General features: G+C 45.4%; 1 protein-coding gene across 14 annotated transcripts in view; it reads left to right on the top strand.

The window, feature by feature from the left end:
• LOC126518718 (uncharacterized) overlaps nt 1–13,789 on the top strand; it is a 78,959-nt gene that overhangs the window by 3,932 nt on the left and 61,238 nt on the right. For 12 of the 14 annotated variants that reach the window (XR_008609901.2, XM_055064900.2, XM_055064891.2 and 9 more), the window contains exons 2-3: nt 924–1,148; nt 8,812–8,977. Coding sequence is in view for 13 of the 14 variants with exons in the window: in XM_055064891.2 (XP_054920866.2) it covers nt 924–1,148; nt 8,812–8,977 (391 nt within the window). In the remaining variant the exon portion in view is untranslated. The remainder of the gene's footprint in view (nt 1–923; nt 1,149–8,811; nt 8,978–13,789) is intronic. The other 2 variants (XM_055064902.2, XM_055064895.2) reach the window with 1 other exon arrangement.

Below are 13,789 nucleotides of genomic sequence, written 5' to 3'. Positions count from 1 at the left end.
GTGTGTGAGGTATTTTAAGAATGCTAATCTCATTAAAAAATTATGAAAAGGGAGAAGAGTCAAGCCTTTTCAGGCTTTTTGTCGGTGCTCCAAACATCTGACAGATGTTGAATAAAGCTGAATTGAATTGAAAAGATAAAAAAAGAGTGAAAATAAAGTAGTGACGGTGCATACTGCTGTGCACTGTATGCTGCAGTAAAACAGCACATGTGTGCTCTAGTTCATGCATATTCACTCAGAACTGCTTACAGTGCTAGTAAGAGTGTTTACAGGGTAGTGTATGTGCATCATTAATTGTCAATCTCACACCTAACAAGCAGTATGTATTGCCACTCCGTGAACTTGCCAGGTGTCTTTGGGAGGACCTGCACATGAAATGCCCAGCAAATAAGCTTTGTTTGTTTGTTTTCATGCTACTACTCATTCTATCACTTTATTCTAATGAAAATCAATGTTGTGACATGCAGCCACAGACACTAACTGCCCGGTGCTGGATTGTGCTAGTTTGTACAGAACTGAAAGAGCATGTTGACTAGAAAACTAAGCGCGAATAATTTAGACACAGGTATAGATGAGGACTGTGTCTAAATTATCTGCACTTAGTTTTCCAGTCAGCATGAGCCAACTAGCCCAGCAACAACACATTCTATAAAAGAGTTCATATTGACAAAACTGTAGGGGAAATGCTTAGTGTTATCACTGTTAGTATTATTACTAATATTGTTTTATTTTTTGCATTGTGTCTGTCGGAAACAGTGGAAGCTCCCTGAACTGCTCAGCGTAGCTTTAAGAGTTCAGCTTAACAAAGCTCACTTTTGGAGGATCCTGCTGTAACTTGATCTAGGTGGAAGTTTTCTTGAAAAGCTTTCTTTTCTTTATTTTTTTGTTTTAATGCCTTTGGTTTGATTACTTCTTTTCACCAGGAACTGTGTATCTGGCCCCAGGTGTCAAGTTTTGCCCTTGACGGCCTGCAGATGCCAAGGCGCTTCACGGGCAAGCTTTTCCAGTTTCTGTTCAGGCACTTGGAGCTGGGCACATTTGGCGAGCGGCTTCGCTGGCTCGACAGGGAATCGGGAATTTTCCAGCTACTCTGGAAGCATGGCAATGGCTCATCCGTAACACCCGAGGAGGACTTCGCCCTGTTCTTGGTACCTCATGTCTTCATTATCATATAGAGTGACGCAGCAGGTGCACATGCAAGAAAGCTGTCAGTGTTCCCCAAAGGCACAACACTACAGAAGTGTGTCGTGTCTTTGGGTTGTGGTTGTTATTTGTCACTGTAGCAGTCTGGCGCTACAGGTTCTAGTTGAATGAAAACACTCAGCAAGTCTGTGCAGTGGCATCGACTTGCCAGGTGTCTTCCCACAGCAGTAGAGTGCGTGCCACAATGGTTTGTGCTTTTTGCACGCTTCAGTATTTAGCATGAAACAGTGAGCTTCATGCCCATGTTCCTTAGGAATTGTGTTAGCACAAGACCCATGTATACAATTGATTTCATGGCTAGTGTCACAAATGTGTTTCATGCAAAAGTGTAACACTGTGCCTGTGTATGTGGTGACCTGGAAGGCTGCCAGAAATATTCACGAACTCCGGGGACACAGTGTCCTTTGTCTAGGAAGTTTGCACAGCTTGTGGAAGGGTGTTTATGCCCTTTGGCAACACAATACACTATTGTGCACAAAAATAATTTTACTGTTGATGTGCAAAGAATGAGACAGATTAGTTCTTATGCAGCCCAAGTTCATCTTTGCTGACAAGAGAAATCGATTGATGGCTTGTCAACAAGGTGTTAAGTGATGGCATATTATGTTCATGCAAAGGCTTTCACTTAGTTTGTTTAAAGGTAGGTTACTACAAATGGTCATTTATGGACATTTTATACCTTTCAATATATTCAGGGAGGACTTAAGTTCCACAGGCAGCTTATGCAGCTTCATCTTAGTTCGGTCTGTCTATATTATTATTGATCGCGGCATGCCATATGCTGTTTGTGCGAGTGAAAGTGTGCGAGGGTGAGCCGGCGAACGCAGCTCAATTTTGCATGTGCAAGCGAGGAAGGCGAGCTGGAAGCGCGCCCTCTCCTGTTGCCTGCGAGGCACGGCATGGGGCAGGGGTTCAGATGAGGGAGTGGGGGTGTTCTCCGGTGGCTGCTGCTTAGGGCGCTGTGTCTTGAAAGCGATCTGCGACATGGCCAAAGTAGTACACGCCTACGTGGGCCTCATCTTCAAAGTGATCCGCGATGTTTACAGAGTGCGCGTAGTGCTGGTATGCGCTGTGGTTTCGACGTTTCGTTCCTGTTGAAGCAAGAGATGCACGAAGGTCAATTCGATCGCTGCTGCTGCTGCAATGCTTCACTCCAGCAAGTTAACAGCGAGTTTCTGCGCTCATTGAGTGAGATGTGTTCATGTTTACCTGTGCATGTGTGACACCGTGCTTGTTAATTTAATTAAACCACGTTGGCAGGCTTGTTAGTTTGAATTCATGATAGAATGTGTAAGCGCGACTGAACAAAGGTGTAGAAAAAAACAGACACACAGACAGCACTGTCTCTGTGTGTCTGTTTCTTTCTATGTCCTCATTCAGTCGCACTTGCACATTATATCATTGTTAATTTAGTTAGTAAGCGAATGTCTAAAAGTTTACACGGCCGATTAAACTACTATCCTACTTCATATAGCTATCTACTAATTTGCTATTGCAATCTACTAATTTGCTATTGCTATTGCTTAGCCTTTCAGGCAAAACTGCGACTTTTATTCTTAAACAGATCCTGCTTTTAATGAACCCAGTTCTGATGGACTATCGGCTACTACTGACAAAATTTGTGGTAAATTTTGTCTAGATGGGGCATGCACAACGTACATTGCTGCGGCATTGCGTGCGTGCGGCAGTATAATACTGCATGCAGCTTTTACTGGCCACTTGCAAAAAGTGCAGAAATACACTTTCTCTTTTCTTTCTTTCTTTTTTAAGGAATGAACACATTAGTGGCAAGCCTCCACTAACGGCATGCCACACGACACTTGGCCAGCTGACGAGCAGCTGAACGCTGCCCACTGTTGTAGGCTCAGTGCTCACAGTGTTGCCAGGCCTAAGTTGCTTTGCTTCATAGACGTAGCATGCGGTGCTTCAAAAATATCCACCAAAAATCACAAAATGCATCATTTTGAGAACGCTTTACCATATTGGCCTGCAGATAATACACACTTTTTTTCCAAAGAAAATGGGTTTGAAAATCGCCTGTGCGTTGCAATCAGATACGAAACCAGAACCGCATTTGCGGCATTGGCAGCGACCTATGATTATCACTTTTGAGCAGGCACCCACGCTCTTCACCCAAAAGAAGCCAGCCGCCCACACCATTTTAGCGAGATCGCAGCTTGATAAGGAGGCTCTCTTCATGCTTGCATGATGGTGAGGCGTAAATGATGTGGGTGTGTGCTAGAGTTGGGACAGTGGACGGCTTTAGAAAGTGGCTCGCGCCCTTAAGCGTCTGCAGAGAAAGGCATTATGGAAATCTTGAGAGAAGACACTCCGTCGCCTGCTTTACTTGCAGCCACCCGCACAGATGTGCCTTGTCTAACCTTTCTTCAATCGTATTTGCCAATGATAGTACAACAGATTAGAAAGACAAACGTAACCCCAGTGACCACAAAATGCCATGCCGGTTCTGCAGCCGTCATGTCTCTCTCCGTACAGTTGATGCAGCGAGTGCATTGGTCAGCACTTGCTTTTTGGTCACCAGGTGTGCGCGACCTGCTTTTGCTAAATGCATGAAATGCACAGCCACAACAGACTGTTGAGAGGACAGTGGCATGCAATGTGGAGTAGGTTTTACATCAATACCTTGCTGGATTTTGTGCCTCCGTGTACCATATTTACTCGATTCTAACGCGCACCTTTTTTCCGATAATACAGGTCCAAAAATTGCATGCGCATTAGACTCGAGTATGACCCTAAATCCGCGTTACCATATCGCCATCGGCATTTGAAAATGGCCACCTCGTATGTGCTTCTAGCCTAGCTGCCTTAGCTTCCTCCATGTGCATACCTCCACGTTGTACGTATGTGTAACCAGACGCTGTTGTAACCTAGTCTGCCATCTGTCTTCCCGTTTTCTGTGTTTATTCAATCAGCAGCATGGAAGCACCGACTGCGAAGACATGCCGAGTCCACCATGATGCCGCATTTAAAAATAAGTTATCATGTGCACGAAGACAGACGGATATCAGGCCACATCAGGGTGTTCGGAGTTCCCGAAACTTGCGTGCAGGACTGGCGCAAACAGAAGCAGCATATTTTTGCCAGCAAAGCAATAAGGAAAGGCTTCAGTGGACTGAAGCAGGGCCGCTTCGCCAAAGTAGAAGAGCTGCTCGTCGAATACGTGCAAGCGCTGCGAGCGGCACAGCAGCCTGTGACGACCGATCTGCTCAAAGTACGGGCGATGCAGTTAGCCCTACAGAAAGGGCTAATGCGGAGTGACTTCAAAGCGAGCAGGTGCTGACAATCAAATTTTATGAAAAGAAAAGGCTTTTCTTTTCGAAGGCAGACAGTGATATGCCAAAAATTGCAAGGAGAATACGAAGAGGAATTGCACAGTTTTCAGCGGCACGTTTTGAAGTTGTGCCATAGAAATTTTGGCTACCGCTTCAGACAGATTGGAAATGCTGATAGACGCTGCTCTACTTCGACATGCATGCCACCACAGCCGTTGAAAAGAAAGGGGCAAAGCAAGTGTGCGTTTTGTCTTCCGGCCACGAAAAAACTAGTCACCGCAATGATTTGTTGCACTGCAGGTGAGCACAAGCTGCCCCGTATCTTATTTTCAGATGGAAGACGCTCCCGAAAGGAATCGTGTTTCTGAGTGGCGTGATTGTGCACACAAATGAAAAAGGTTGAATGAGCACGGACTTGGTCGCAGACTGGATAGATAACGTCTGGCGGAAGAGGCCCAGCGGCAGTTCGGGTCTGCGGGGGATGCTTGTGCTCAACGCGTTCAGGTGCCACCTTGACCAGCGCATCAAAGACAAGCTGGCTGCATGCAACGCCGACCTTATCGTGATACCCGGCGGCATGAAATCGCAGCTCCAGCCGCTCAATGTTTGTTTGGACAAGCCAGTGGAAGATAGAATTGGCGCGCTCTACACCGAATGGCTCGTCAGTGGCTTCCACGAATTCACGCCCGCCAATGAAATGAAGCGTGCTTTGCTGGAGGGGTAAAAGATGCATGGTGCACGATTCCGTCCGCAGTGGTCAACAAGGCCTTTAAAAAGTGCGGGATTTCGAATGCCATGGATGGCACTGAGGATGAAATGCTTTGGTTCATCGATACCGATAAGGAGTGGTCTGATAGTGACGATGAGGGATGTCTATTGCCCCACGCGACTCGTACCGGCGTAGTGATTTTAAAATCTTGGCGGCAAGGTACGCCACTTCCATTTGTGTTTTTATTCATCGCAACTTTAGTGTATTAGGAATAAATCAGTTTTTTTCCAAATGATAGAAAATAGTATTTCTGTATGAAAGAACGAGGTGCGCGCTATTGTACTTTTTTTTTTTTTTGCATGGGAAAACGGGTGCGCATTACAATCTGAAGTTTTTATTTATTTATATTTTTTGGTCACTGAAAACGAGTGCACATTACAGTCGAGGGCGCATTAGAATCGAGTAAATATGGCGTGGAGACATTCCGACAACAATCATGCTTAAAGCAATTGGATGCAAAAACAGTTGCTTGTGGAGCTCTTAACCATGTGTTATGCACTGGAATATGCCTTGTGCCAATTAGAATGCCAAAAACGTTATTTTGAACAGATATTTTGAACAGATATCTGTGAATGTGTCTTTTAACATGTTTTGACAAGTTGCTAGGGACCACTGACGGATTGGATGTAAACATTGCCTGCCACTCGCTCTTCCAAGCGTGTTTTGAAACATATGCCTTAATGTATACTGGTAACAGCTATGAGGTTCCTGCGAGCATATTTTTTATATTTAAGAACACGTGAGAGCATGGTGGTTGCGTTGGCAAATGTAGTCGAAGAACTCGTGAAAAAAAAAAAAAAAAGAAACGGGTGCTGACCTTACACATTTCTGTGCTTAAGGCCAGCGCTGGTAGACGGTGTGAGACATTTCGTGCTCATCAAAGCATGACACAAGCTCGAACTGGGTCGCATCACCATACTGACATGCCTGGAGCTATGTTACCCACAGAGACCAATGAAAGCATGCAGTTGTGTAAGCATTTCAATGGCAAAAGAGCTCATCGTGGCACGCTGTGGCAGCCGCGGTAGTATCAAGCTAGGCAGCACATGGCCCCCAAAAGCAAAACTGACCATCAAATTTCCCATAATGCCCTTGGCGCCGCAGGTGGCGATGACTTTTCTAATGTTGTCATTGTGCTCTTATACAGTTTAGTTTCGGTCTTTGAAGGGAAATCGTCTAGAATTCGTTAAGATGCAGAAAATACCAGCATCAGCTTTTTGGATGTCTGGAGCCAGTTATCATCACATGACTGTCTTCAACTACAGTGAAACCTTGTTAAACCATAGTTGGCCGGAGCTCGGAAACAGTACGTACTAAACGGTAGTACTGTTTAACCGAAATAGCATGAGATCGCCCACTTACCTGTCGAAAACAAAACTCAGAGAGGGCGATGAAAGAGGGGAAAAACATGCAGTATTTATTCACTCCACGCGACAAAAGTGTTATTTTCGTTTGATGCCGCGGCAGCCTAGCATGATGACAGCGGCCTCAAACTTACTGAAGCTGCGTGCCAGCTTTTCAGCCAGCCCCCTCTTGGCAAACACTCGCATGGCAGATTCCTCGTTGGCGTTACATATTCTCCGTGAACGTGAGCAGTAGTGCTGCAGAAGTCCCGGGGCGCCTTTTTCATTGCAGGGTGCCGGAGTTTGGAATACTTTTCGTTTGGAATAGAGTTACGTTATCGCGCCCCTGATCTCGTCGCGACGATTGCATACATGAGGCTGACGTAACGCATAGCTTCTGCCACTGTCGGGCCTGAATCGCCCGTGCTGTTGCTTTCCATGTCGTCCTCATCACTGTTGCTAGTCGACACTTCGGCAACAACAGAGGCAACGATGGCGAAAAGTCGAACCTCCTAGCCTTCATCTCTTCGCGGTCATAGCAGCGCTGCCGAGCAACTTCTTTGCATTCAAAATGCCACACACCGTAGTCAACAACAGATCCCTGTCACGTGCCAGCGCCGACTTCTTTGTGTCACGTTCGATAGCACGGACAATGTCAAATTTTTTTTCTATGCTGAGCACCCGGCATCTTTTTTTATCCAACTTCGGCATGACGCGAGTCCTCGCTAGCACGATGCCACAACGCTTTCTGGCACGGCGTCGAAACGGTGATGATGTTGATGTGGCTTCACACGCAAACGCACAGGGCGCTTGGAAGCCGTTGTTCCGATTTCTGAGGCTTGTTTTGCCGGGCCGCCCGATGGAGACGACGCACCGCCGAGATTGCATGACGAAAAATGGAAACGCTACATTTTAACCAATGCGTAAGCAATAAGCTGGTACGGTTTATGCGGATACAAAACACATTATTTTCAATGGCCACTGAGTCGGGGATTTGATTTTACTACTTCTAAAACGAAACTACTGTTTAAGTGGGTACGGTTTAATGAGGTTTTACTGTATTGCATTAGGATCAATTGTCTTGACCAAGCATGCTGTCTTGACACAGTGCCAGTAATGTTGTTACCTGTACACGTGACGTGTCCAGGGCTGATGCTCGCAAAAGGGACCAACAATATTACTGGCAACATTTTGGAAACTCTCTATGTGGTCTGTGCACAGCCAGTGAGCTTCTGTTTTTGCGATTTCAATTATATCGAAATTTTTTCCTATTTTTGCAGCTTCGAGTTAACAAGGTTTTGCTATACTTCCAGTAATTTGACCCTGGTTGATTTGATCGTTTGAAGGACCTGGCCAGCAAACATACCTTCCTATGGGGTGTGCCTTATGTTATGCCTGTCTTAGAAGTTGCATGCATTCACCCATATTACATGCGCTTGCTCATATGAGCACACCCACTTCCTCTGATCATGGCAACAGAAAGATTAGATGGGAGCAGCTATATTCTGACTTCAAATCCACGGTTTCTAGTTATGTGCAAGTTGAGGCAAAACTGGTTGCCCAACCTAACACAACCTCACCCAAATCCCATAGACAAATGGGGAAAAAGAAAACAGGTAAACAATTTGTAGAAAGTTCGTCCGGCGGCTACATTTCTGTAGTTACTATAGAAGGCAGGAGCAAAAAACAATAAAGAAGGGAAGCAGAGGAGACGAGGGACAGAATAAGCTTATTTAATAAATGGCACCAGCAGGCACTCATACCTTTGAAGTACTATCTCTTCCTGAAGGTGCTATGCTTGACCTGTAATTTTACACAAGACCAAAACTGTTTAGATCAACACATTTCACATGATGCTCTCTCGAACATTCCTTTTAGTGGAGATGGTAGCAGGTGAATGAGGATTATTCTGGCAACTGAGACACTGGAGCATGTTGGGATAATTCGGCCTTTTATTTTAATTCACAGGGACATTCAACCAACTCATGCTGTCCCATCATGGTTTTATTAGTGGAAGTCACCTATATATTCAAGACAGCACACGCACGCTTTGCTGCAGATATTATTGTCATGTAATAGATACCATTTTGCCTTCTCCAAAAGCTGAGATACCATTCTGCCTTCGACATTATGTTCTGCAGGGAAACTTGCTGGCAGAGCCCCTGGTATTGAAGGGCTTGTAATTTGGTGCCTTTTCTTTCAGGCCTGGCACAGATTGAAGGTGAGACGAAAGCCATGTGATGGAACGGAGGCAAAGCAGAGGTTTCGTGCTGCGACATCAAAAATGCGCTTGGAACGGGTGAAAAACTGGCAAGGCGTTTTTCCAGAAAAGAACTTCCAGTTCCGGCGGTTCCCGAAGGACGACTTAGGTAGTAGTTCAGCAAATCTTCATTTCTACTTATCATATTTACTGTATTCTAATGTGCAAGCTCTTTTTGGGAAAATACACTAAAGTATGACATGCACATTAGAATGAAGTGTGAAATGAAAACTGCAATATGCAACGTGGAAATACACCCCCCACCTCCCTCCCTCACATTTTGAATCCCACCCACCATTCTCGAAAGCCATGCTTTGCCTTACTCTAGGTGCCGGACGCTCCTGCATTGGAAGTCTGTCATCATTGGACACCACCAATAACCGGTGTCCAAATCACACCTTCAGAGATTCCGTAGCTTTAGGTTACCTTTTTTTCCAAGTCGCAGCAAATCTTTGTCTTTCTTTCTGTGAAAATACCGTTGAAAAAATTGCAAGGCCTTTACTGCTGTGAGTGCTAATCAGCCACGAAATGATGAGAATTGCAGCTTCCGCACTACTTTTGTGCAAAATAGAAGCAGGATTTGCATATTCATTTAGTAAATAAATGTGTGTTGAAGCAGTAAGCATTTGGGTTTGTTTTCTTGATACCCTCAATAATTCAAGATTCGGTTAATTCGGACATTCTTTCAGTCCCGCAAAACCCGAATTAATAAGGTTTTACTGTAGTACAGAATACTCTAGTAACAGTGTAACGTGATAAACTTTATGCTACACGTGCTGCTGCACTCTCTATGGGTACTAAAATGCACCTACTGTTAACAGTATGGAAGTGCTACTGATTTGGCTTTAATACACCATTTACCGTATTAACTAGAAAATAGGTCAGGCACGAATATAGGTTGATGCCTATATATTGTGCTCTCAGAGAAATAAAAAAATTTATTCTAATATAGGTCGACCAATTAGAATTGACGCATTAGAATAAAGTGAGACTAAATCTGCATTACCATATCGCCATTGGCATTTCAAAATGGCCGCCTCAGATGAGCTTCGAGCCTAGCTGCTGTAGCTTCCTCAGTGTGCTGTAGTGCGTGTGCTTATACATTAGTCCATCGTCTGTCTTCCCATTTTCTGCGTTTGCTCTATCAGCATGAAGTGCCGGGTTCATTATAATGCCGCATTTAAAAGGAAAGTGATCGTGTGTGTGAAGACAGACGGAAATCGGGCTGCATCACGAGCGTTTGCAGTATTTGAAACTTGCATGCGGGACTGGCACAAACAGGAGATGTTTTTCGCCAGCAAAGCAACACAGTGGACCACTTCGACGATACGACCCACTTCGGCCTTATCTTAAAAGCGATTGATGGTGGGGACAGAGTCTGCCGCACGCTGTGTTTTCGCCACTTATAGTTCGCGTTGAAGTGAGAGGCAGCTGCTGCTGCGCTTCCTTACTCCAGCATTTTGACAGCGAGTTTCTGCGGTCATTGAGTGAGACATGTTCATATTTGCTTGTGCATGTGTGACACCACGCTTGTTAATTTAGTTAGTAGTGTACTGTACGAATGTGCATTACAATCTGTGTGCGTTAGAATTGAGTAAATAAGGTATTTGTGATTTGGATGACTGTGGCTTCAACATATGATATCGACATGCATAGCAGGTCATTTTGGTATTCGGCCTTGGCCCTCGCGGCTCCGGCGGCAGGCTCTGTTTTACATTGGGACTCTATTAGCTCAGTGCTTTTGCTAGCTTTGATCGTGAATATAGGTTGAGATTCTTTGGTCACGAATATAGGTTGATAGCTAACCTCGCACATGCCAAACTCAGATTTATAACCCAAGGGGAGAAGAGGGACAGAGAAGTACTGGTAACAGAAAGGGGTGTGAAGGCTTGACCTCCCCTTCCCACCCCTTGCTCCTCTTGAGTCATGCTCAATCCACCAGTTCCAATTGGATCATGGACATAGAAGTGAAGCAGCATTTGGCTTAGTAATTCCGGAGTCCTTTAATACTTATCCACTGGTCAAAAAACTTCAGGCCAAGTTTGCTGTAGGGATAGAAGCTGCCACTAGTGGTGCCATTACAGATGAGGGGGCTATGATCACCAGTGTCATCGACTTGATTTGGCAGTTTACATTAGTTGAGTTTAGGTCCGGTTGCACTAGGCTGACACAACGCCGATTTTGGTCTGCTGACTTTCTGCGACAGCTGTGTTGTGTCGATGGCAGTGTCGGCTGAAGTGGAGTCATCAGCAGACAAGTCAAACGTTTTCGTTGTCACACTGCAACGACACAACGGTCTGCCTTACTGGCGCAGCCACTGTAGAGTTTTTGCTGCTGATTTCTACGTGGTGCTGCTCGCTTTTTTTGTTTTACTCAATCTCAAAGAGACATCTCGCATGTTTGCTGCAAGGAACACTGTTAGAGCTCAACTTTCCGCATTTGAATACCGATTTACCCTAGTGGTGCATTTGTTTACACCAGCATGTACGAGCTGCATGATATGAACAACCAGCACCTTCAGGGGCCTCTTTGAAAATGGTGACTGCAAGATGGGGGCTGGTATTGATATCTGGGTCTCATTTTTCATACTCTTCATTGTGCATGCAGTGTGCTCCATTAAGTATTAAAGGAAACTGCACACATGAGTGCTCATTTAGAGAGCACGTAGCTCTCGCGAAAACATCTATGTCGGCTGTGTACAGTCGAAGCCACTCATAACAATGAATCAAGTGCCAAAAAAATCCCATTGTTACAAATGATTATTGTTATTATATGGTTGCATGAAAAAGCAAAGGGGACACACATTCAAACATTTCAATTAGGCAGGAAGAAGTACAGTTAAATAGCAGTTATAGCATTACTGGTTTTAACAATACTAGGATGTAACAATGAACAGCTGATGCACTGTGAACTTTTGTGTGTGTTCTATGGCAAAATAAACTGCTTACTACAATGTTCCCATGCCACATTATTGGCTATAACAATTAAATCTGGCTACTGGGTGGGTGTCTGTGCTGAAAAAAAAATTTTTTAATGTGAAATTCAGGGGGCAAAAATTTGAGCTGCTTTGCCGCACCCACCATTGTGCTTCGCACCCCCACATGTCACGCCTTCATTGCCCCCCCTCCTGTCTCCCTTCCACCCATTCGACGTCCGTGAGATCATGGAAGAGAGCCGGGAGAGGGGCATAAAAGGCCACCGATGCAACGCAACAAAGGCATTGAAATATGGGATGCACGGCACAAGAACAGTTGCGACGAAGCGGCTTGTGCTCCTTGTTTTTTTCGGCACACACGTCCGTAGCCAGATTTAATTGTTGTAACCGATAATGTGGCATGAGAGCATTGTAGTAAGCGATTTATTTTACCATAGAACACATAAAAACGTTGATGGTGCATCGGCAGCTCATTGTTATATCCAATATATTGTTAGAACCAGTATCATTATAAATGAGTTCAAATGTACTCGCATAATAAGTGAGTGACGCATGCTGCAGTGTTATGGGTGCTGTCACTTAATTTTTTGTTGCTCATTTGCCATAGCAGGCAAATAAATGTGCCAATGTCAGAATACCACCACACCCTCTGTGGGCAGTGAACAATACATGCAGAGGTTCCACTGCACTCGAACATCATTGTAATGAAACGGGATATAACAAAGTAGGCGATATAATGAAGTAAATCAAATTCCCCTTGAAATCCCCATAGAGATCCATATATTTAAAAGTCAATCTAACAAAGTAAAATTGCCCTGCCAATAGATATATAACGAACTAGATTGGTCTCCGAAACCAAAAAATACCCGACCATTGCGTGCCGAGTAGATCGCTATCCGTGGTGTTCGGCACTCATTTGCCGTTTCAGTTCAAAACTCCCGCATCCACACAGCGAGCAGCCCTAGTCTTTCTCACCATTGCACTTCTCCACTGACCTCTCTCTCTTGCATGTGCCTGGCTGCGCGAGCTGCGCCATGCTGCACGGCTCCGTGTGGCGGTGCGAAAGATTAGTGTATTCACGAGCAGAAAACAGCGCTAAACAACAGGACGAAGAGAAGGACACAGACCACAGCAGTGTGGTCTGTGCCCTTTTCTTCTTCCTGTCGTTTAGCACTGCGGCCTAGGCCGCACGAACTTTGCGCGGCTGATGCGTTGGTTATGTGGATAACGCTGCCAGCGAATTGAATGGCAGGTCTGGTAGTCCCAATGCGCAGTAGTTACGGTTTGCAAATGGTATACAGTCGCCGACCGTTTATTTGGACCTCACGGGGACTGCGGAAATGTCCGAATAAACAGGTGTCAGAAAAAGCAGATTAACAAAAAAAAAAGAAATATTTTATTTCCACGCACTTATTCAGGCTCGGCAGTAGGCTTGAAGAAATCGTAAATGCGCCGTTGCACCCTGTTCCGTTTACGCGCAGTCAGATAAGCCTGAATCTCGGAGAGGGTCGTACGGTCACTATAGGCGGCTGAAAGCACAGTCACTGCTTGTACACGCTCCGCATGTGACGGCAGCGCAGCACTTGATGCGTCACCTTCCAAGTCGGAGTCATCGTCCAGCGTTGCAGCATAAACCTGACGAATGATCCTGCCGTCGTCGAGTTCTGCGCATGTCAGTACAGCAGTGTCACTACCTGTGAAACTGTCAAATAAGAGGGTGTCCGGAATCGCAATGCAACCATTGCGCAGGTCTTGGCGGAACATTTTCGGCATCAGTAGGGAGCACATCGGAAGGCGACAAATCCTAGGCCTCCGGGCACCCGCTTGCCGGCATTCTCCAGCGCAGTCTGCACGGGTACTGTCGGCGCCATTAGACACTTGACGCGATGTTTCCATATGCCGCGTTGGATCACCACAACTTCGACACAGCACACAAAGCAAACACCACCACGCCGTCATGCCTACACCAGTCGCACGATCGAAAAA

Source organism: Dermacentor andersoni, chromosome 1 (genome assembly GCF_023375885.2).
Source record: "Dermacentor andersoni chromosome 1, qqDerAnde1_hic_scaffold, whole genome shotgun sequence".
NCBI classification, from domain to species: Eukaryota; Metazoa; Arthropoda; class Arachnida; order Ixodida; family Ixodidae; genus Dermacentor; species Dermacentor andersoni.
The sequence above is the reverse complement of the archived record's forward strand: the minus strand, read 5'-3'. Positions and strand labels throughout refer to the sequence as shown.